At 40.7% G+C, this 24,819-nt stretch overlaps 2 protein-coding genes across 3 annotated transcripts; both read right to left on the reverse strand.

The window, feature by feature from the left end:
* Positions 1-524: 524 nt before the first annotated feature.
* On the reverse strand, positions 525-19,393 carry LOC148891404 (epidermal growth factor receptor substrate 15-like 1). Of its 2 annotated transcripts, XM_089008516.1 has the most exons (23): positions 19,269-19,393; positions 18,919-18,960; positions 18,717-18,806; positions 18,426-18,473; positions 18,223-18,318; positions 17,714-17,773; positions 17,511-17,636; positions 15,586-15,645; positions 15,241-15,513; positions 12,667-12,824; positions 12,224-12,401; positions 11,378-11,460; positions 10,343-10,415; positions 10,075-10,236; positions 9,804-10,001; positions 8,321-8,482; positions 8,128-8,236; positions 7,929-8,053; positions 7,791-7,851; positions 4,510-4,562; positions 3,278-3,341; positions 2,229-2,263; positions 525-760 (listed from the first exon to the last, which is right to left on the reverse strand). In XM_089008516.1, exons 1-23 carry the CDS (start codon positions 19,293-19,295, stop codon positions 614-616), a joined length of 2,430 nt encoding a protein of 809 aa, XP_088864642.1. In that variant the 5' UTR covers positions 19,296-19,393; the 3' UTR covers positions 525-613. The 2 variants fall into 2 exon arrangements, with proteins under 2 accessions (XP_088864642.1, XP_088864644.1); XM_089008518.1 differs by lacking the exon at positions 2,229-2,263 and having other exon boundaries at positions 618-760; positions 19,269-19,392.
* Positions 19,394-21,284: 1,891 nt separating this feature from the next.
* On the reverse strand, positions 21,285-23,789 carry LOC148891405 (calreticulin-like). The gene is made up of 7 exons (XM_089008583.1): positions 23,525-23,789; positions 23,353-23,447; positions 23,033-23,242; positions 22,802-22,915; positions 22,342-22,485; positions 22,130-22,222; positions 21,285-22,055 (listed from the first exon to the last, which is right to left on the reverse strand). The coding sequence occupies exons 1-7, from the start codon at positions 23,772-23,774 to the stop codon at positions 21,858-21,860; spliced, it is 1,104 nt and encodes a 367-aa protein (XP_088864709.1). The 5' UTR covers positions 23,775-23,789; the 3' UTR covers positions 21,285-21,857.
* Between the last annotated feature and the right edge of the window lie 1,030 nt (positions 23,790-24,819).

A 24,819-nucleotide genomic window follows, 5' to 3' on the forward strand; every position in this document is an offset into this window, starting at 1 on the left:
GTATTTGTTTGACTTGCTTCAAATTGTGGCCAGAAAGTGAAAAAAAATAATGATCAGCTCTCGGGATACCATTGTATCACACTTACTGGGTCTCATTGTGAATGTTATGAAGTGGAATGTAGCAAATATAGTTCCACTAGAATATCTGATGCAAACAAGGAACCATCTTGGGTCCTACAACGGGAATTAAAAGTTGAATTTGGTCATTTCACACCCATTCATACCATATCTTATAAATACAATAAAACACACATGCACAAAAAAAGAAAAAAAAAAGTTAGCTTCCGTGCAAGGCTTTGGAATAAGGCGGCGGTCAAGTACCCATCTGCTTTGTGTTTTCCCCCAAAAATGGCTACGTTGTGTTGCCGATGAAGCCACACTTGACATCAAGGGGATCCCATCCTGGCCATGATTATAGTTGCCTTGTCGTTTGGGAGCAATGAACATAGATTACATGCTAAATGTGGAGTCATTTGAGGCTAGCGTATTATGATGGGGGGCGGGCGGGCGGGGGGGGGGGGGGGGGGGGGGGGGGGGGGGGGGGGGGGAGTGTGGTTGGTGACAGTGCAAATGTCTGAAGGAAGGTAGGTTTTAGGTAAGGGGTGAGGAGCTTTCAGGAGCTGGAAGCGTCGACCCGGCTGAGTGCGATGGCCAGTTCCAGGTCCTGTTGCTCCTGGAGTCGCAGTCTCCACAGCCGTTCGTGCTCCTCACGCTCGCTCTCCCGCTTGGCCCATTCCACTTGCTGGTTTTCACTTCCAAACTGCAGTAGGCAAACAAGCGAGAGGTGAGCAAATTTGGCAGAAAAAAATGGGGCATCCAAAACGTGACCGGTCGTAATTTGACAAAAGTGGAGGACGTATCGATTGATGATACAGCAAAAAGCAAAGGTAGACGGCAGATCAAAAATCACACCAGCTGTTGCACCCATGCGCATGCGAACATTTGTTCATAATATATTCATAATCATGGCACATGCAAAAGCTTGGCGAGGGGGACAGTCCGACCGACCTTACCTGGTTATCTTCACATCCACAAGAGAAAAATTAACTCATTCACTGCCATTCCCGAATTTATTCGGGAATTGAAAAACGCGACATGGAGGGCCATTCCCAAATTTGTTCGGGTTTTGCGCTTTCTTGTGGGTGGTGCAGATAAAGCGCTGGTCAGACCTCTGGCAATGTTTTTCCCTTCCGCAAGAGGCCAGCATTTGCCTTTTGTCAATGTTAGCATTGTTACAGCTTCAGCTGTTGTTAAAGCACTAATTAAATCAATATGCATTGTATTTTGTACAGCCACGCCCATTTCAAGCTCACAAATTTGTTTTTTCTGTCGGCAGGGGTGCGTTTCAAGCTTCGGAAAGACCTTTGCAAATGTTTTTCCCACAGACGAGGGGGCAGCATCTGCCTTTTGTACAGCCACCCCCATTTCAAACTCAGGTAATTCCAGATAACGTAGGAATTAACTATTTTTTTCTGATGAAAGAATAGAGCCTGCGTTTTCTGACACTAAATTGAATGTTTATGTAGTCCTAAAACTCAATATTCTGTGGGTCTTGGAATTTGAGTGACAATGAGTCAAACCCTGGCACTCGAGTGGACACATTTTTGCACATCGTCTGGCAGTGAATGAATGAATTAAAAACACAGCAGAAGGCCTTTGACAACTCTTAATGCTACAATAAGGAGGGGAATTGTTTGTCAGTAGAAGTCATTTGAAGCAATTTTACAAATAATGGACACAACTTGTCCGGAGACGTCGGTTGTCCTTTAAAGCGGAGTTACATGTACGCACATTCAGAATATTATGTAAGGGACAAGAAAACAATAGAGCTCATGATTTAGCGACATGCTGCAGCAAAAACAAACACATGCTGCAGCGTAAACAAACACAACGTAGCTCAGACTCTGGCTAGCGATAGCCTGGAGGCGGCACGACAACGTAAATATCAGTGCTGCAAAGCATCTCGATGGAAGTTCCTTCAGTCAAATAAATTTCCTGATACATAATAAAAACATTGCTTTGGCGGACGTTTACACCAGACTGAACAGCAGAATCATGGACTCCAGGTCAAGTCATGTAGGCGATGATTTTCTTCTGTAACAAACGCAGCCAATAAATGAGCCGTGGCATAGATGCCTACAATGCTGGAGATGGTTAGTGATAGAGGGCGGCTATCTTTTGACACAGAGAGTCATTGGGCTCATGCAAATGAAATGGCACAAACTTACAGAGAAATGTACATCTCTGGGAGCTGTACCCGAGTCTGCTGGAGCAAAAAAAGAGGACAGCTGACATGCCATTTTGAGGTGGCACTTTAAATCCAGATGTGTAAGACTGCGTTGCACAATTCTGACAGGAAGCAAAATATGACGAGTTGACAGGACACGCCGCCCCCCAAAAAATAAAATAAAAAAGAGTCAGCGAAGGCTTAAATGACAAGTGAATCCAAGAGCTATCTTGACTTAATAAAAAAATTAAATGTTATTTAGCAAAACAGCAGAAACGTCAACCACTTTACATTATTTTGGGGAGGAAAAATGGGTTTGAACCAATTGCGTTCGACTTGGGAGCTTGCCCTCTGTATTTATTATTAGTAACAGAGTATATTTTTCATAGCCCACGGGTTTGGGGCTCTTGACTTCCCCATCGCACATGAGGCCGTGCACACCTCAGCGACTCTTGCATTGTCAATACGGGAACGGCAGCTTTCTCACGCCGACAACTTCTGCTTAAAAGCACAAGTGCAAGGTCAGAGCGGAAGAGCAGGCAATGGGCACAGCTTGTGGGTTTCACATCGATACTAACACACAAGCAAAATAATGCGATTATATATATATATATATATATATATATATATATATATATACACACACACACACACACACACACACACACACACACACACACACACACACACACACACACACACACACACACACACACACACACACAGATCCCCCCTCCATACTATGTATATGTACCCATAACCATTGAACTCGAGAGTCGTATTACAGTGAGCTGCAGGTTTCCTCCTAACATCTTTAAATTAATAAACTGCTTTTATTGTAAACCACACCACAATTAAGGAAATTGCACTTTTTTTTCAGGCTATGCCATTCTGGCACCGAATTGGTGCGGTGTACTAAAAGAACCGTCACAATGGAACCCTCGGGCCAGGTGTGCGATAGCTTAAAAAAAATTTGGAATGGCATTTGGAATGTACCACTGGTTGCGTGCTAGTCAGTCCTGCTCAGACACACACACACATAAACCTTACCGTAGGGCGGAGCAGGCCGGTTAGGTGTGCTTTTCTTTGATGGCAGAACAGGATTGTCAGACTTCTGTTAACACATAAGGACATTGATTCAAAATAATAAATCACTGACCATGACTCAACAGGCGGCCCATTGGCATCAGTGTTAATACACATGGTTGAGACTGAAGAGAAATAAACCCGTGTGACAAGAGAGGCAACGGAGATCAGAGTATTCAGAAAGTTTCAAAGTGTATTTATTGTACATATCAACATCTTCCTACAACGCTAATGTCACATCTGTATTTTCCCCACTATACTTCAATTTTTTTCAAAAACTGACCATGAGCTTTTATAATCCGGTGCGCCTTCTATCTGGAAAAAGTTTTAAAATATGCCATTCATTGAAGGTGCGCCTTATAATCCGGTGCACTTTATACATGTCATTCATTGAGGATGCACCTTATAATACGGTACGCTTTATATATGGAAAAAGTTTAAAAACATGTCATTCATTGAAGGTGCACTTAATAATCTGGTACAGCTTCTATCTGGAAAAAGTTATAAATGTCATTCATTGAAGGTGCGCCTTATAATCCGGTGCACCTTATATATGCGAAAAATAATAATAATGTGTCATTCATTGAAGGTGCACTTTATAATCTGGTACGCCTCAAATATGAAAAAGGTTTTAAAATGTCATTCAATGAGCGGCATTCCCAAATTTGCTTGGGTTTTTTATTTTGGGTGGTGCCGATAAAGCACTGGTCAGGTTTTTTCCCTTCCACAAGGTGGTAGCATTTGCCTTTTGTCAATGTTAGTACTTTGTTACAGCTTCAGTTGTTGTTAAAGCGATATATAAATCAATATCTATATATTGTATTTTGTACAACCACCCCCATTTCAAGCTCAGATAACTCCAGACCCATATAACTTTGGGAATTAATTCTTTTTTTCTGATTAAAGAAGAGAGTCTAAGATTTTTAATGCTGCATAGAATGCTTATGTAGTCCTGAAACTCAATATTCTGTGGATCCTGCAATTTGAGTGAAAAAGACAAAACCCCTGGCACTGGACACATTTTTGCACATCGTCTGGCAGTGTTTGAGTTAATCGGCATCAGTTACTCATCTACATTTGGATACGGGCCAAATCCGGTTCCTCTTTTCTTCTATTCAGACTAATGTCCCAGTTGTAAAAAATTCTGGAAAAAAAGAATTGTGTTCATTAAACCATAAAATATATTTGAAACTCACCTTGTTTCTCAAAGGGCTCCCCGAAAAGAGGTGGCTCGGCAGGCGGACCGACTCTGGAAAAAAAAAAAGGATAGTGACACACTTGTGGAAATTTTTCCAAAAAGTCAAAATGAAATTGACATACAGACCACATGCTTCAAAATGACATTTTATTCCATTGAGGACTTGCGTGCTATTTTTAGGGGCTGCACGGCTGCTAAACGTTCCATGACATTTGCCCGAATCCCCCAAAAAAGTTGGAGGGAGGGAAGGGGGTCCGTTTAACCTGACGTATGCTACTGATTAGCTAATTAAAGGCGTCAGTTGGAGCACTGTTAAACCAGAACTGTGCGGGGCTTGTTTTGAAGCTTTGTGGTATGCCGCTTAATGAAAAAGAGAGGGAAGAGAGGGGGGGATAAACAAACGTACAGATGGTTACAGTGAAAAAACAAAACGTTGTAAATGAATATGTTTGTTGTGAGCGCGCAAACCACAAGAGGACCCATTCATGTGGAGCCTCGGTGGTGGTGTTTTCTTTTTGGCACAGTAAGCCGACGCAGGTCCACAGTTGCCTCTATGTTCGTTTGATGACGGGCAACGCACCCGGTTAGCAACATAGCGTCCCCTTTTACCTTTCACCGATGCCGCTGACTTAAAACAACTTCCGCGCCAAATAACGAAAGCAAAGGGCAGCAAGCGTTAAGGTAGGAGGTGGGAAGTGGGGCCGGGGGGCATTTCAAGGACTGACAGTGTGTGCTGGTATAGTCACAGACTTTCTGGTGTGTCAGGCTTCTGTTGACCTCCTGTTTTTCCAAGGTAGGTGAGTGAAGTATTTTTAGTTTTGCCGTCGTTAAATGATTAAGACCGCTTCTAAAAATAGCCTCAAAGTACAGAATAGGGAATACGCGGTGAGTAAAAATGCCATTTTAACCCGAGAAGAGTGTTGAACAAAGGTCCCTTAGACGAATAAGAAGAGGAAAATTTGGAGAATCGTGACAGTGACCGTATTTTCCGGTGTATAAGGCGCACCCAAAAGCCTTCATTTTCATCAAAAGATGACCCTGCGCCTTATACGCAGATGCGTCTTATATGTGAAGTAATATTGAGCCTTAACAGGTCTCGTAACTACTGTTAGCAGCCACAGACTCCATTTCCCCCTGAACAAGTCGTGCATAACCCCAAACTCTACTGTAGCGCCTTATAATGTGGGTTGCCTTATATTCAGAACACTTGTATATATTTATATATTATATTGAGAAAACTTTTTTTCATTCATTGAAGTTGCGCCTTATATTTGGAATACATTTCTATATTTATATATTATATTTGGAAAACGTATTTTATTCATTGAAGGTGCGCCTTATACTTCAGTGCACCTTATACAGTAAAGTCTCGTTATATCGATATCGGATATATCGATAGTCCCGGTTATATTGATACTATTTCTATGCACGCACGGAGAAAATTACATGGAAACAGGGTCGGATATATCGATAGTCCCGGTTATATCGATATTTTTTCGGACTCCCTTGAATATCGATATAACGAGACTTTACTGTATATGGAAACAATTTGAAAATACTCCAATCATTGGGGGTGCGTGCCTTGTACTCCGATGCGCCTAATATTTGGAAAATATTTATATTTGGAAAGCTTATTTTATTCATTGAAGGTGTGCCTAATTGTTTGCTGCACATTATATAAAGAAAAAGTTTGAAAATACACCATTAATTGAGGATGTGCCTTATACCAGTGATTTTCAACCACTGTGCCGCGGCACACTAGTGTGCCATGAGAGATCGTCAGGTGTGCCGTGAAAAACTATCCAATGCCCCTTTTTCAAATTTAAAACTTTACATACACTTATTAATCATTTTCTGCCAATATTATGTAATTGTCCTGTGTCCGTGCTGAAAAGACTGGGAGGGTAATTTAATATTTGTGCGTGTGGCAACATATCACTGATTGCCTATTTCCTGCGAGATGGTTCGTGGTGTGCCGCAAAACAATTACAATGTAAAAAAACGTGCCCCGATTCAAAAAAGGTTGAAAAACACTGCCTTATACTCTCGTGTGCCTTATACACCGGAAAATATTGTGTTTCCATGAATGTAAAAAACAAATATTTATTTTTCAACTTGCGTTCTCCTGTATTTCCAGAAGTCATGTTGACAGAGAATGAGGTGAAAAAAGGCATTTTGTAATGCAAAGAGCAGCTATTGACACATACATTCACACTTTTAACCCATTTACGAGCATGTTCATGAAAAGTTAAATTCTTTTTTTTAAATCTAAATAAAATCAAAACAAAGTTTCAAATAGATTCAAACAAAGTATATAATTATATATAATTAACAATAATGTGGAAAGAAACATGAATGTATTTGAAAATTAACTGATCTGTATTCATATGAACATGCTCGGCGTAAATGGGTTAAGCACATTTTGATAGATTTTCTAGCATTTGTGGGCAATTGCTGTGCTTTTCACTTAAAGGACAACCGACGCCTCCGGACAAGTTGTGTCCATAATTTGTAAAATCACTTCAAATGACTTCTACTGAGCGTATTTGACAAAGATTCCACCGCATATCGCAATATTTTCCGTTTTAAGACTGGCGCTGAATATTCAGGAAAGTCTTGTTTTCGAATTGGTGACGATTCCTGACGTGACGTCATGTCAGGAATGCCCCTGACCGAGAAAGCGACACACAATGCATTTTGCGTACTTTGTTTGGTCTGAAAACTTTGTGTTGAACCGTGTTGATGGCGAAATTAGAAGGAAAACATAAATAATGAGATGGTGAATCGTTGTGTGTTGCACCAAGACTACTATTTGATACTAGTTGACACAAATTCCCAGCAGACAAATCAGCCCATGTCCAATGGAGCTTGGGTGCCATCTTGTGCATTTTCTGGGAGCTACATTGGAGTCCAGACGCCTCACAATGATACGGAAGGACTTCTTTGATCTATTGCAAACATTTATGCTTTCCTTTTCAGAACTATTTGAATCATATTCATAACTGCATGAGTAACAAGAAAGCATCTTCTCCGAATCTGAAGCCATTATTTTGATTCTACATCAAGGCAAGACGTCCTGGCGTGACGTCACAAAGAAGGGGGCAGGACCTTCTGAAACTCACCATTTCCGAGGTCATTTTGAAGTAGTTTTGGGACAGTTTAAGTCATTTTTATTGGTGTTTTGCATTTGACTAAAAATAGCAGCCTGCGTGTTTTGTGTATTTTAGATGCTATAAAACGTTTTTCTGATGTCAGTTAGGAAACAAAAACCTGGTGTACCTGAATGCTTTGGTTTTGGGCTGCTGGATGAGAAGCCGAGACGAGCGCGAACTGAACCGGGCTGAAAAGGAAAATAAGTAAAAGGTTCAACGATGGCCCCTCAAACGCATTGTAATGCCTCATATTTTCCAACGTCACCTTTACTGGCGGCTTGGGTTTTTCTCCAAAGGTATCTGATGATGCAAACAGATCTGAGCCACCCGCCCCGCTAAATAGATCACCGGCCGAGCTACCCTTTAAGGGATCGTTTTCCCGGAAAGGATCTGGAAGGATACAGACAGATTTTGAGTATGCCAAAGAGATGACACTTTCGTGTAGTTTCATTTTTCAAAAGGACCATTGAAGGGGTCAGGTTTGAAGGGGTCATCTGTCTGGAAGGGGTCCGCTGGAGCCCCCTTGGCAGCGTTGGTATTGAACATGGCGAACCGTGATTTGAAGGATTCATCCTGAGGTGGGGTAAAGACAAATCAAAGCATATTGCATTGTATCTGACAAAATTGTTAGCCTTGCGACACATGTACAATGCCCACCGCCAGACCCCTGAAGTTGCCGTTTTCCTTCTCTGAAAAGAGGTGGCTCGCGTCTGCCATATTGTTCCCCCCGATGAGGTCGCGCAGTGCACTGTTGTACTGCTCAATGGTCTTGGTAAACTCCTTCTGGTTCTCCTGGATCAACAACAGCTTGCTGCGAGCCTGAAAGCGCCGCAGGGAAAAAAAACAACAGAATAGACACTTTCATCCAAAAGGAATAACATACAATAACGTACAGGGTTATTGTTTTAGCCGCGTAGCTGCGGAACCCGAAAGGATTTGGCCTGTGTGAACCGCTACTCTTTCTTCTATTGCCATCGTTTACTTGTTGTTATTCAAACTCTCAGAGATTATTACTCGGTCAGCGGGGGGAAAAACGGGAGGTAGTCTTGTGCAAACTTTGACAAAATGTAAAAGTGCTTTTCTTTCATGTAAAACATGAGCAGTTTGTACTGACTTGATTTTTTTAATGATCATATTTTACGGTGTATAAGGCGCACTTTCAATAAATGAAAAAGTTTTCAAAATCAAATATATAAATAAGTTTTCCAAATACAAGGTGCATCACATTATAAGGCGCTACAGTAGAGGCTGGGGTTACACACTACTTCTGCAGGGGGAAATGGAGTCGTGGCTGCTGACAGTAGTTGCGTCTCAATATCACTTCACATATAAGGTGCACGTGCGTATAAGGCGCATGGTCATCCTTTGAAGAAAATCAAGGCTTTTGGGTGCGCCTTATACACCGGAAAGTACTTTTCATTGAAGTAGTTTGGAGTAAGGTTCAGAGAATAAAAATGGCTCATGAGAGCCATAAATCTCTTTGGTATTAGTTTCTTTGGTCAACCAACCTTAAAGCCCTTTTTTATTCCTTGGTGTACAATATGGCGCTAGACTGGAGCCCTTAGTATTTTGGGGTCTTATTTGGTGGTTGATAATTTTTCAATATGACTTATGTAACATTGAGGGGGAGGGGGGTACTGCTGGTGTATTGTCCCAATATTTTTGGACAAGACTTTGGATAGTCTTGAGTTTTGTTAACAAAAAAAAAGAAAGAAAAAAAGACTTGTACGGATGAGTTTGATTTTGAGCAGAGAGCACGTGCAGTGGCCATCTGCCTCACCCAAATTCCTGAAAGCATGCCTCTGACAAAAAAAACAAATAAGCCTTCAGTGAACGAAAAAAGTTTTGCAAATATAAAATATCAATATGTAAAAGTGTTCCAAATATAAGGCACACCATATTATAGGGTGCTATATTAGAGGCTGGGGTTACGCAATACTGCTTCTACAGTGGGAAATGTAGTCGGTGGCTGCTAACAGTCGTTGTGAGACTTGTTGTGGCACAATGTTACTTCACATATAAGGCGTATAAGGCGCAGAGTCATGTTTTAAACAAAAATGAAAGCTTTTGGGTGCGCCTTATATACCGGAAAAATACCGTATATCCCACAAAACGAAGGCTAATCGAAGTCCACTCTCACCTGGGTGATCTCTTCCTGGGTGGTCTTGAGAGATTTGACAATACTATCCAGCTGCAGACGGCCCGAGTGCAGACTCTGCTCCAGCTGCGCCTCTTCGTCCTGCAGGCGTCCGAGGTCCGCTTTGGTGCGGCCGACTTCTTTCTCCTGGCTCCGAAGGTCATTCTCCTGGGAGCGGATTTGGCTCTGCAGAGTGGAGATCTGCGAGAGGACGGAGAGAATTTGAGATGCAACGACTATTTTGTATGAAGTCAGACAATAAAATAAAGCTAACCGTCTGTGATTCTTCCTGACACTTTTGCTTGATGTCGTTGAGCATCCCTTCCAGTTTAGACCGCTGACGGTCCATCTCGTCCAGACGATGCTGTGCATCACGCTTCTGAGACTCAATGTCCTGCAAACTGCTGCTCTCCCTGTCTAGATCATGCTGAGTGTTCTAAAAAAATAAAAACAATATTGTAAAGCCAACTGAGACCGAATAATATTTGTCTTTGCGCCCCGATTTTAATCTCTCAGGCATATTTTAGGGGACTTCGTCTTACTTGAACAGCATGATTTTGTCTTCTGATGGTTTCCTCCTTTTCTTTGAGCTCATGTTCCAGAATCAATTTCTCTCTATAGGGGAAACAACGCAACAGATTTCGTTCAGCGAATAGAATTTATGAAAGACCGATTGCTGTTGTATGAAAAACGTCTACGTCCATATTTGGGGTGTCTGCGCATTAGACATTCTATTCATGTAAAATGTTGTAGGAGGACAAAAATATGGTGCACGCACCGACCAAGTTCCCATATGAAACAACATAAGGTGAGTTACAGCAAGTCACAGTTTGCGCACTATTTTTTTTTTTAATTCAAGGTGGCTGCCTTTACAGCAGCTCCTGTATTTTGTTTTTCTACTTCCTTTACTTTACTCTTGCTTTCATTACTTTGCTCCTGCAAAATGTCAATTTTTTCACTGCGAGAATATTAAAGGCTAACCCAATCCAATTGGTGGTGTGGCATTTTCCGAAAAAGAAAACATTTGAGTTCAGTGCACCTAACATGAATAGTTTTGGAATGCGAGTGGAAGCCAAAGAGCCCGAGAACCCCCACTCAAACACACATGAACGGGTAAATAAATGCAAAACATCACATGGGAAGGCCCCAAATCCCAAGCGGTGAGGTGTTAATGGCTATTCCATCACACTTCTTTTTTTTTTTTACAAATTAATGATAAATAAAAAGACGGATGAACTAAGACATCAACGCTGAAATTTATCCCGTTCGCAAAAGGCAATTTGTTATTTCAAACAGCTGTTGTACCCCCCCAACAGATGGCCAGTGAATAGCGTTACTGTAAATGTTAAGCAACTAGCTCAATTTGATTTCAAATATGTAAAAAAATGTCTGATATGACTTTCTAATGAAGGCTGCTGCTGGACACTGCTTTGCTTGGCAACGCCTGTCTTATGAAACAGCTGATAGCAGGAGCAGCTCAGCTCATAAATGTTGATATAATAAATAATGAATAAAAGCTTGTCGTTTCACACACGCCCTCAAAAGAAAGAGAAACAAAACGTTTTGAAGGGGCTCACCTCTGCAGCTGACTTATTTCCTGACTGAGGTCATCCAGTTCTTTGATGCCCGTCACCTCTGCGGGCGCTAAGGTGGTGAAATCCTGTGGCGGGATGGAGAGTTTTTTATTTAATTGTTGGAAGAAGGAAGCAAACGGGTGAAGAATTACGGATCGGGATGAGCGAAGGAGCTCCCGCTGATGCTTGCAGAGAAACAAAAGAGAGGAAGGAAATACATGTCATGCGTCCTAAATAGCCGCACAATGCATGAAAAGCAATCTGACGAGACAACACAAAGGAATACCCCATTTTGAATCATGATGTCATGCCAAATGCATGTCGAGGAAGTTTGATGGAGATCGTGGACCGTTTTCATTTTATGGCCCTCTCAGGTTGCAAATAAATCAAAGTAAAAGAAGTCCAACAAAACAGAGAAAATATCAGAACTATCATGAAAAACTAACTAAGGAGCTTTATGGAACATTATTTCCTTTGCTGAATTTGCTTCCAGGTACTCTTCACCACTTAGCCACCCTAACAGAGCAAACTCGATTCACTTGCAAAGGTGTTTTAACCCAATTGAGTGACAAATCGAGGTGGAGCAAGAGCGTCCCCTCGTGGCATAATAGCAAAGACACACACTGTGGACCACTGTAGAACATTTATAGTCCAGGCTCCCGGCGGGGAAAAAAGGTTCAACAAAGCTCTGTCAAACAAGAAGGAATGTAACAAAAAAAAATCCAAAGGACAGCATTTAGCAAGGCAGCACAAAAAAATAAATAAATAAAGCAACATTCATTTCAAATCAAAGCAGCAGGGCAAACCAGTATTTCAACAGAGCAAAGTGTCGTTCAAATCGAGACTTACAGGAGGGGTCACTGAAGAGCCCACCAAGCTCGTCGTCCTCTCCGAGGGGGGAATCATGTCTGGTGTGAGATTAGTTGGCGGGTCAATGCCTTTGGTGATCTTCTGCTGGATCAAATGCATGGCGAGGGAGAACTGCTCTTGGGTCAGCTTGCCCGTCTGTTTAGTGTCCGCGAGGCCCCTGCATGTGACACAACATAGGAAAACAAAATAATGAATTCAAATCAACAGATTCACCTCACAGTTCTTTACAGGGTGGTACCAAATCCACCCTACACAAAGTCAACAGTTTCTCTCTCACTATTGATACTTCCAGTGTGTCTCCCTCACGTCAGGTCAAGAGCCTTGGCGTCATCCACGGTAGCTTACCATCTTTCCACTCCCATATACATACAATTGCATTCTCTGAATACATTAAACTCTTCTTTTATTAGTGACCACCTCACCAGATTTGTGCCAGCATGGTCTGGGATAGGCTGGAGTGCATGAAGATCTCAATGACCTCCGTTCCATCCACCAGTCCATCGTTATCTGTGTCAGTTTTCTTGAAGATGTCTTTGTACCGCTCCCTGTCAGCCGCCGGCACAACCCAATGTTGCTCCGGCTGGAATGCAATGGAGAAAATATGACTGCGGTTACTATTTTAACAAATGTACTTTTTTTTAATGACTTGTCCATAAATATTTGGATATCAGGAACGCTAAGCTGTCTATCGTGTGAAATATAACCGCTTCTCAACTGTTTTAAGTGTTTATGAGTCTTATCAAACAGCCAAGAGTGTTTACCAAACATCCCCTCAGCTCTCACATAGAACTCCCCCATCGTGACTTGGCGGCTAAGCTGCACAAGTTTGGGTTTTAAAAATGCAACTAAGATATGCTTTGTAGTGATTTATTTGCTCCATTAAAAAAAAAAAAAATCACACCGACAAAGTCAATACAAAATGAAAGTGACAATTAAAAAAAACAGATGGGAAAAGGTGATCGGCAGGCCTCCCTTGCTACCTGAAACCTGTTTGTCAAACTGTAACAAGTGAAAGAGCTTTGAAGCAATAACAAGGTAAAGAGTAAGCGGCAGGCGACTAGTACAATGTGGCAAAACAAGTCTATCCACTTGATTGGCAACTGAATCCAATTCTGATGCGTGAAAAGTCCTTTTTTGCTACGCAAGCTATCTCTGCCTTTTAGATCACGAATGCGTTTGATTGCTTATCAATAAATCATACTTTTTATAAAAATTACTGTTAAAATGTGTCGTGTCTTCGAAATTTGACGGGTATGGGTTCCTTTTTATTTAAGTTTTTTTCACTTTCATCATGTACAGAAAATTCAGCATCTGGCGAAAGGGGGGTATCAAACAGCCTTTCATTCAAACTACCGTGGGCATATACAGTCTCATTCTCGCTGTACGTGTCTCCATCGATCATAAAGATATGAGAGCGGCAGACGTGATTTTATCACTGGTCTTCAGTCTGCATGGAGTGAACACACAGCGTGCCAATAACACATGCACCAGACTTGCAAACAACAATGGACACCAACTTTAAAAAGTAGCTGTTTTTTGGTTTTTTTTTTTTTTTTTTTGCTATTTGGATGTCGCATGTTTTAATGGCTTAGACATCCAGACAAATGTGAAATCGTAGAATGCTTATTGACATCCTAAAATGTTTTATGAATGGGCACCATGCACAAATGTGGTCCACAGGGAAGATCAAAGTGGTCAGTGCATGCAAAACATGGAAACTATAAAGGGCTGGAGAAAAAAGTGTGACTTTGAAGCACACTACAATACAGACACTCCCCTACTTACGAACATTCGAGTTACGAACAACGGTACATTTGAACATTTTTGGGGGTATGTCGAAAAATGTTCGAACAGAAATGCTGTAAGTTAGATTTTGAATTGCGCTCCTTTTTCTGAGTAGTGCTTCTTTCCGCCACCCCGTATCCGGCTTTCTCTATGTAGTATTCTCTCCACTTCTACATATCGATATAGAGCAGATATTTTATTAAATGATTATTTTTCAGTAGAAACCAATACATGCTACTTATACAAGCCTTAAATATACAAATAGGAATAATATGATTATGATGATGATGTAACAAAGACGGTACAGCTGAAGTGCTGAAGATTGAATGACTGTGTCTTTGTGTTGTCATATTATTTGTTATTTATTTATTTGTTTTCCCTTCATCTTCCTTTCATAGCTTTGCTGCTGTGTTACTTTCAGGTAGATTGAACGCTGGCGCGAATGGCTGCCGCTGCTCACCCGCACAAAAAAATCCCATAACTGTAAGTGTCCTTGAGAGTTATGAAAGGCACTTAGAAATTAAATGTATTATTATTATTATTCAAACCTTAAAGGACAACCGACACCACTTTTTTGTTTCCGAACTGACATCAGAAAAACGTTTTGTAGCATCTAAAGTACCCAAAACATGCAGTATGATATTTTTAGTCAAATGCAAAACACCAATAAAAATGACTTAAAGGAAAACCGACGTCTCCGGACAAGTTGTGTCCATAATTTGTAAAATGGCTTCAAATGACTTCTACTGAGCGTATTTAATAAGATTCCACCGCATATAGCTATATTTTACGTTTTAAGACTTGCGCTGAATATACCGGAAGTCTTGTTTTTAAGTTGGTGACGAGTCCTCACCCTACGTCACTGAAGGAACGCCCCTGACCGAAAAAAAGGAGACATTGTAGCAGTCCTTCCATCACGTCAATGCATTTTGCTGTAATTTGGTCTGAAAACGTCGTGTAGGACCAAAAAGAGGCAGAAAAGGGTGACAAAGCTCCATGTAAGGAAATAATCAGCCTGTGGAAACGGGCTAATTAATTCCTTACACGGCTTTGTCACCATTTTCTGCCTTTTTTGGGTGCGACATTTCCTACCCCTGATGCCTCAAAATGATGCAGAATAAATTCTTTAATCGATTGCAAACATGTATTGTGTATTGTATTGTGCACTGCATTGTCTGCACGTGCACATGTACTGTAGGTAGATGACATACCTGTATACTGGCTGTAAAAGAGTGCTTTAGGAGTGGCGTGGCCGTCGGGCTGGCGTAGGGAGAGTTGTTAACGAGGGGAGAGGGGCTGGGGAGGGGAGAGATGCTTCTTGTGCTGTCCTTAAGAGCAAAGGAGGCGGACCTGGAGGGGAGCACGGCCACCGCGCCGGGCATTGTACCTGCCACCTTTTTTCTTTTGGAGGGTGGGATAAGGGATGGGGGCAGGGTAACCGGCACAGACTCTTTCTCCATGGCTCGGTATACAAGATGCATGACCTAAAAGGTAAGAAGAGGAAATATGCATAATGCTGTTGCATAATGCTGTTCAACGACAAGTGGGCAACTGACCACAATGAATTCTTCTTTGTCCAAGTAGCCATCTTTGTCTGCGTCGCCCAGGTCCCAAATCTGCTTGATGAAAAAAGCACTGATTAATTTATCGCTTCCGACCTTTCCCATGTGGTGTCATCCACTTGATTCACACTCAGGATTCTATGGATTAGTGTCTCATCTCATCTCACGTACTTCCTTGCTTATTCCTGAATAGGGTCGCTGGAGCCTATCTCAGCTGTCTTCGGGCACGAAGCGGGGGACACCCTGAATTGGTTGCCAGCCAATCGCAGGGCACACAAAGACATACAACAGTCACTCTCACACTCACACCTAGGGACAATTTGGAGTGTTCAATCTGCCTTTTGGAGTGTGGGAGGAAACCGGAGGACCCGGAGAAAACCCACGCGGGTCTGGGGAGAACATGCAAATTCCAGGACCGGGACGCGAACCGGCGACCTCTGCACTGTGAAGCCGTTGTGCTAACCACTCGACTACCGGGCCGCCTATGGATCAGTTTTCCATCCATAAGGATTATGAGGCGCATGGTCAGCTGTTGTTTTAGGTGTGCCTTATAGCGCAGAAAATACAGTAATTTTTTTTAACGTAAATTGCCATATATATATATATACATACTTACACACACACACACACACACACACACACACACACACACACACACACACACACATATATATATATATATATATATATATATATATATATATATATATATATATATATATATATATATATATATATATATATATATATATACAGTAAAGTTTCGTTATATCGATATCGGATATATCGATAGTCCCGGTTATATCGATACTATTTCTATGCACGCACAGAGAAAATTACATGCAAACAGGGTCGGATATATCGATAGTCCCGGTTATATCGATATTTTTTCGGACTCCCTTGAATATCGATATAACGAGACTTTACTGTATATATATATATATATATATATATATATATATATATATATATATATATCGGATATATCGATAGTCCCGGTTATATCGATATTTTTTCGGACTCCCTTGAATATCGATATAACGAGACTTTACTGTATATATATATATATACATACATATACAGTAAAGTCTCGTTATATCGATATTCAAGGGAGTCCGAAAAAATATCGATATAACCGGGACTATCGATATATCCGACCCTGCGCACAGGGGTATAAGGCGCACCTCCAATGAATGTATATATACAGTAAAGTCTCGTTATATCGATATTCAAGGGAGTCCGAAAAAATATCGATATAACCGGGACTATCGATATATCCGACCCTGTTTGCATGTAATTTTCTCCATGCGTGCATAGAAATAGTATCGATATAACCGGGACTATCGATATATCCGATATCGATATAACGAGACTTTACTGTGTGTGTGTGTATATATATATATATATATATATATATATATATATATATATATATATATATATATATATATATATATATATATATATATATATATATATATATATATATATATACTGATAAAACTGATAAATCACTTTTTGACCCACAGAAATACCATATTTTCCGGTGTATAAGGCGCACAGGGGTATAAGGCGCACCTCCAATGAATGAAAAAAGTTTTTATAATATAATATGGAAATATGTACAATTTTCCAAATATAAGGCACACCACATTAAGGTGCTGGGGTTACGCACTACTTCTACAGGGGGAAATGGAGTAGGTGGCTGCTGACAGTAGTTGCGAGACCTGTTGTCGCTCAATATGACTTCACATATAAAGCGCATCTGCATATAAGGCGAAGGGTCATCTTTTGAAGAAAATGAAGGCTTTTGGGTGCACCGGAAAATACGGTATATTGGCGTAGGTTCAAAAACATTTTGAAACATTTTGAACATTTGGTCTATGACAGGAGTTGTCGTTTGAAGTAGGTAACATCACCTTCCCCAGCACATCCAGAGGTAGTTTGGAGTTGATTAAAACGGGCTTGACTTTATCGCCGGAAAGGAGCCCCTTCACTGGGTTGAGACTCTCAAAGATGCCCTCGAATTTCCCTTTTTCGTCCGGCTAGAAATCAAAACAGAGATAAGAAATGTAAGATGATAATGTCACGTATTGGGGGAACGTAAAATTAAAGAACTCACCCTTATGGCCCAATACGAATCGGGAGCTGGAGCGCTTAATAATGGGCTGCTTGTATCTCTCTGGAACAAAAATTACATCAATTTCAGTACAAATATGACAAGACAGCTCATTTAAAGTTAAGTTCTGCCCAGTAGTAGAACTTCGGCCAATGCATTCCCAAAATGAGACTCTAAATTAAAGATGTTGATGTTATTTAAATAAACAAAAAGACTTTACAAGGGTCCAGTTTAACCTGAAAAAAATAAGGTGGCCTAAGAACGTCAAATTTCCAAATCAGTAAATTCTTAACAAACAAATGCTTACTGTGTACGTAGATCACTAATCTGTAGAAGAAATGTTTTTACATGTGATTGATAAGGATAACGATGTCTTAAATGTTAGTAAATCAAAGACAAAAATGATTAACCTTCCTGTTCTGTTTGTCGGTTTATTTGTTTCATCGGAAATGTCCATGGGACCAATTTAGGATTGACTACAAAATGTCAACATCATTCTTTTTGATACTCACAAATGCAGGAGGTGCCACAGTTTGGTTGAGGCTGCTGATGCTGACGTCATGCCCTGCCTGTGCGGAGGCGACCAGTCTCAAGGCGATGAAGAAACCCTGAAGGAGAAGATGAGGGAAGTAGAAACGGAAGGAGATCTGGCGCACATGTCGACATTCACAATGACATCACATTTTGGAGAAAAAAAAAACACTTTGTGCTTTACCCGCTTGTCCAAATAGCCTTTTCGCTCCGAGTCAGCCAAATCCCAGATCTTGGGGTATGGGGGAAGGGGGTGACATTAAAGCGTATATTTGCACACATATCAAGAACAGCAGTGATTCTCAACAAATCTAAATATTCTGCTAGCAAAGGTTCCACTGTACAATCAAATGACATTGTACTTTTGAGACATTTGTTTAGTAGTATGACATGGATTTTTTTTTCAAATGTAAAATATGTGCTTGAGCTCAATTAACGTTGGGAAACTGCTGTATTTCATGGATGTCAGTCAAACCTTTCCAAGTGTGGTGTCTGATAGCCCAGACTTTTTCAGGAACTGAGCTGCATCCCCAGCTGATATCTTTCCACTGTTCACTGGATCCAACTACAAGAGGAAGAAATTGTAATGGGTTTGGAGAACACAAACATTGAATCGCTTTTGTTTTATTTTGTGTGTGTTTTTAATAATAAAAAGAGACGTCAATGGAGCTTCGTACCCGTCTGTAGTAGCTCTCGTAGGTTAGATTACCATTCGATAACTGCAAGAAAGCACATAAAAGTAGATTAAAAAAGGAGTGCATCTTAACATATTGGGCGGCTGTAGCGTTTAGTCGCCCTTAGTCAAATCATGTCCGTCATTGCTGTGATCATGAACGTCCTGACTAAAGGAAGTTGAGCAGCTATACCAACAGACAAAACTTTCGGGGAAAAAAAACATAACTTAGACAACAAAGTAATGTTCAGGTCAGATTTCAATGCTGTATAAAAACTTAGTTGTAGTGTCGCAGTGGCAGTCGACACGCAGTGGGGAAAGCCGACTTTTTCGAAGGTAGTTTTAATTCGTTACCTGGCCGAGAGTCATGAGCGCCGCCATGTTTCCTGGTGCCTCGGGAGCGCGCGTCCATCCACTCCTTTCGGTGCGCGGTCACGACCCAACACTTGCTTAACAGTGGCGATTCACATTCCTTTTAAATTATCCTACATTATTATTTTTAATCGATTTTTTTCACTGTCCATCTCCAGTCTCAGTGATTTTTAAGGTAGTGTGACTCATTTTTTTCTGCACCGCAGTGACAAGTTATTTAATTCAGCAAGTTGAAACACTTTCTGCTTGAACCTACATGTAATTGGTTATTGCAAACCAGTAGGCGGATGTATTATACGCAGAAATGACACGTTTGGAAACAACGAACGTTTCCGTGTTGTTTCCTTAATCTATGAGAGTTGTAAAAATATACAGTGAGACCTCAATACGTCTGTGTAAGCTCTCAGTCGTACAGGAGTGGTCCATCGATGAGAAGGTTTCTTCAGCCGTCATCTTCACATTTGACGGCTGAAGAAACCTTCTCATCAGTGAGACCTCAACTTACGAATTTAATTGGTTCCCAGACAGAGTGTGTAAGGTGAAAAGTGTGTATCTCAAAAAAATTCCCATAGGAAACCATTAAAATGGGAATAATCCGTTCCCGGGTTTCCATAAAATATACTTTTCAACTAAATAAGCCTTAAAACTACACACACCATACGTTATTATATGTATAATAAATGTGCTATTGTATTGTAATGAAAGAAATACACTGCATTGTATCATAAAGTCACTTTATTTACAACATTTAAGGCTTGATGGAATGGCGTTGGAGGTCGAAGGTCAAAGGGAATTGCTGTTTGGAAAGAGGCGCATTACATGAGGACTGTAATTAAAGAAATAAACTGTGCTGTAAAATAAAGTTTTATTTACCTTTTTGATGGTCGTTGATGGCTTATGGAAGGAGAGTCACCTTCCATAAGGACTGTTGGTAACTTAACCTCTGGTGCTGTTCGGTCATTTGCTTCCGCCGAAGATCACTCCGCCAGCCGTGGTGGGTGTGTATTATGAAAATAGTGCTTATTATAAGGTTTAATTTTCAGAAATTTGACGTTTGTAAGACGAAAATTTTTAAGATAAGGTGTTTGTAAATTGAGGTCTCACTGTATTGTTAAATTTACGGAGGCATATTTTTTTAAATGCAATTTTGTCGTCCGTGAACTTGAATGCGAACAAACTCCATGGAATGATTTGAAGAAAAATCTTGAGTATTGCATTTTCATACAATAATCCCTCGTACATGGACCACCTGTGATTGACAAAATTCAGCGAAGTAGGGTTTGGCCCACCACCTTTTCCCAACCCCCACCCCCTATCGCAACGCTACCAATCTTCCAGAGGAATCTGTGTGCAATCGTTTGTGAGTACCAGCATGGTTAAATATGTAAATAGTATTCACACTTTATATATTTGAGACAAGTACTACAGCAGTACACACATGTACTTAAATGTTCAATTATAAAACGATATGCAGTGATACCTCGGTTTACGAACCCTTGGTTTACGAACTTTTTGGTTTACAAACGTTAAATTTATGAAAATTTTACCTTGGCATACGAACTTTTTTCGGAATACACACGCAGCTGCCTCAATGAGTGATGTGTCGTTCGCAAACGACCACGTTCTTCTAACAACAAAATGGCAGCCGACTGTGTCCTCTACTCCCCGCCTCTAGTCTTCGGTTAAAGCCACGTGATTGGCCAAGAACGGAGCAGTGGGGGGGGGTTACTGATAGAGTGATGCCATTCTCCAAAAAGAAAATGGCTGCCAACACTTTTTGTCCTCTATTCCTGCCCCCAGTCTTCGGTTAAAGCCGTGTGATTGGTCAAGACAGCAATGAAGTAAGGTGGATTAAACATTACAGGCAGACGACAGTGAGTTTCAACTTTGATAGTTCAATGGCAAAGTGTAGTCTAAAAGCAACACATAATTTTCCTCTCTGAACCTACACAAATTGTATCACACACACACACGAATTCAAGACATTTAATAAAAACGTTGGTATAGTAATTTATTTCGACCAACAGAAATGAGCAATGTCTTGCTTTAGTCACATCAGACGAGGGATTGAGTTTGCTTTACCAGACAAATTGGATCATACTTGGATTAAAACATAGACAGTGATTTTACATCATTTGAAGGCATCATCATTGGGCGATTCCTATTTGAAATGTCGGCGAGTGAATGGGGAACATTACAAAAGCATCCTTGATTATTTGGGGTGATTTGAATGGTACACGATTGTTTTTCACAGCCAACGACGTGACCGCTTAAATGTAAATGACATGCTACAAATGTGGCATTTTTACCATTCACCCCACACCAAATTTAATGAGGAAAAAGTCAGTAAATAGTGATTTCTATCATCAAAAATGATGGAAACTGAGAAAAAAATGACTGCAATTGTGCGTCCAGTCATTGAATGGAGACGCAACGTTGACATTGGGGCCTAAAGTGAAGTTCATCCTCTTGTTGATATTTTCTTTTTTATTTTATTTTTTAAGTGAGGACGCATATCAACCACAAGATCCCTGGAATGGACAGTTTTCTCTTTCTGCAAAACTGAGCTTCTCAAAGCTCATCTTTGGGCTTTGCGTCATCCTCCTCATCATCATCATCCTCTTCATCCTCATCTTCATTATCCTCCCCGTCCTCATCTTCATCCTCATCCTCATCCTCCTCCGCGTGAGTGTCTTGCTCTTTGTTTTTTTCCTCCTCTTCCTTGCGTTTCAGGTCATCTTGTTCCTGTTTCATTTTACGCTCAGGTTCCTTGTGGATGATGCAAAACATAATTAGGCTAAGTATCTTTGTCACTTCAATTTCCATGAGAATATGATTGATACCTTTGTGACACCCCATGTCTCGTTTCCGATGTCCTCTGCTTCCTTCACGTCATCGGTGATCAAAAAGTTGTCAAAGATAGTGCCGGATTTGACCTGAGAGCAAAATTGAGCTTTGGTTAGGCATCAAAGTGACATTAACAGTACCAGCACATTCATAGTAATAATACATTTAATTCATAAGCGCCTTTCAAAACTCTCAAGGGACTTCCTACCTGCCAAAGGTCGAGACCAATTACACCGATGTTGTCAAACTTGTAGATGGTTGAATCAGGGCTGTATTCAGGATTGTCAATCTCAGGGTGGACCCAGATTCCTTTGTAGTTGGGATTGTCCATTTGCTTGGGTTTCCACTCTCCCTGCAACCGAAAGGGGATTCATAGTTATGCTCAAGGATCACAAGGTCTCAACATGAGGGCAATATGGAAGATTGTCAATAGCAGAATGTTGAGTGCCTTCCCACCGATGAAATGAGAAAAAAACAAGTATATATATTTTATGAACTGCCCATTTCCCACAATATATCCAGATGTTGTAGTCGAATGTCAAAAGCACGATAAATTGTACACAGATATATTGATATTACGTCATTTGCTTTGGTACCATCTTGTAGCATCTTTATACTAAGAGAAAAAATGCAAAAATAGAACCACATAAAAAAATTTCATCAGTTACATTGTATTCCGGGTTGGGAATCATTGGAGGCTCCCACTCTCCATCCATATCTTCGTCCCAGTCTTCTGGCTTTTTGGCATCAGGGTCAGGGATGTTTTCAGGCTTGTCCCAGTCCTGAAAGGTTAACGAAAATCCGACATCAAAAGTTAATTTTGACATTTTTTGTGAGTTAAGACACTGGCTTCTTTTCACATTTATATAACAGTTAATGCTAAAATGTTTCTTTCATACCTCGGGTTTGGTGTCGTCTGGGTCATCGATCTTAGAGCGGTCGTCCCAGTCCTCTGGCTTCTTGGCTTCGGGGTCCTTGATCTTTTTTGAGGGCAGGAAGTCCCAGTCCTCTTCCAGGCTGCCGGACTCCACCTTCTTGTTGTCAATCTTGACTTCGTAGGTTTGGTCGGGATTTAGGATCAGTGTGTACAGGTGGCTAAGTTCGTCATCCTGTAGAAGACAGATTTATTTGGGTTCGTGGAAGGTGGGGGTTTGATGATAAATCATAGTTTGAGGGCTTTGGGGCATATGAGCCCCGAAAATATATTAAAAAAAATTACCATGCACTTAATCTCCTTCTTGATGAGGTGATTCTGTCCCTTGTAACTGAAAATGACATGGACCTTCTTGGTGCTGTAGCCACAAATGTCTGGGCCTATATGAATAAAACACATTCACTAAAGGTTGCAATTTTTACGTTCATTACTGGAGCTTACAGCGGGTGCGACTTACCAAACATGATGTAGTATGAAGAATCTCCGTTCATGGCGGTCTGATCCAAGTCTGCAGGGAAGACCTTGACGTAGCCGCCACCACAGTCTATCTTCTGTTCATGTTTGACCGTAAACTGAACGACCAGACTCTTTCCTTCGTTGCTGAAGGGCTCAAAGCGAGATGAGCATGCGTAAAATCTGGCATCTTGGCTTGTCTGGAGACCTAAAAAAAAGGGAGGAAAATATGATTGATAGGGCCACGTTATCATGTTTTGGATTGGATTTGCCTTTATTGTTCTTGCAGTGGATAAATTTACATTTCACAGCAGCAAAGTGATCAAAGGAATGAAAGTAGAAAAACAAAATACATGAGCTGCTGGAAAGGCTGCCACTCTCGCGGCGCCGTCTTGAAGTCAAAAGAACAAAAATAAATAAATAATATGACAACACAAAGACAATATGACAACACAATGACTCTCTGAGTCTTTGTGTTGTCATGTTATTTGTTATTTCGCTTTGTGAGACTAATAAAGGCATATCCAATCCAATCCAAATAGGGTGCAGAAAGTGCTTAAGAATGAATGACTCCGTCTTTGCGTTGTCATATTATTATTATTATTATATATTTTTTTTTTTCTTAAAGATGGCGCCGCGAGAGTGGCTGCCTTTCCAGCACTTCCTGTATTTTGTTTTTGTGCTTCTTTCATTCTTTTCATCACTTTGGTGCTGTGAAATGTAAATTTCTCCACTGCGAGACTAATAAAGGTAAATCCAATCCAATGCTTTGTTTAGAAGTTCCTCTATTCCAACACACCTGATTGAAATGAGCTCATCAGCAAGCTCTGCAAAAGCCTGATAATCATGATCATTTCAATTAGGTGGGTTAAAACGGACACAACTCCAGCCCGATTGCGGCCCCTGAGCACAGGTGTTTTATGTCTTTGTTTTCTATATTTATTGATACTATATTTCACCTTTTATCATTGCCATTCTTTGTTTTAATTTCATCTGTGCTGTATGTCATACATATTGGCATATTTGACAATAAAGCTGACTTTGACTTTTCCTTTGAAATCTGTGTTAAAGATTGACAAAATTCAGCGAAGTAGGGTTTGGCCCACCACCTTTTCCCAACCCCCACCCCCTATCGCAACGCTACCAATCTTCCAGAGGAATCTGTGTGCAATCGTTTGTGAGTACCAGCATGGTTAAATATGTAAATAGTATTCACACTTTATATATTTGAGACAAGTACTACAGCAGTACACACATGTACTTAAATGTTCAATTATAAAACGATATGCAGTGATACCT

Source organism: Hippocampus bargibanti, linkage group LG11 (assembly GCF_051943395.1).
Source record: "Hippocampus bargibanti isolate YZ-2025 linkage group LG11, ASM5194339v1, whole genome shotgun sequence".
Lineage (NCBI taxonomy): Eukaryota > Metazoa > Chordata > Actinopteri > Syngnathiformes > Syngnathidae > Hippocampus > Hippocampus bargibanti.

Excerpts from the sequence above, each read along its gene's own strand:
- LOC148891405 (XM_089008583.1), bottom strand. The coding sequence starts at position 23,774 with ATGATAACGTGGCCCTATCAATCATATTTTCCTCCCTTTTTTTTAGGT. Across the intron at positions 23,448-23,524 it reads TTCATACTACATCATGTTTG|GCCCAGACATTTGTGGCTAC; the intron begins GTAAGTCGCACC and ends TTATTCATATAG. Across the intron at positions 22,056-22,129 it reads AGACATGGGGTGTCACAAAG|GAACCTGAGCGTAAAATGAA; the intron begins GTATCAATCATA and ends ATCATCCACAAG.
- LOC148891404 (XM_089008516.1), bottom strand. The coding sequence starts at position 19,295 with ATGGCGGCGCTCATGACTCTCGGCCAG. Across the intron at positions 18,961-19,268 it reads CGCTCATGACTCTCGGCCAG|TTATCGAATGGTAATCTAAC; the intron begins GTAACGAATTAA and ends GCTTTCTTGCAG. Across the intron at positions 2,264-3,277 it reads CCGGCCTGCTCCGCCCTACG|ACTCGGGTACAGCTCCCAGA; the intron begins GTAAGGTTTATG and ends TTGCTCCAGCAG.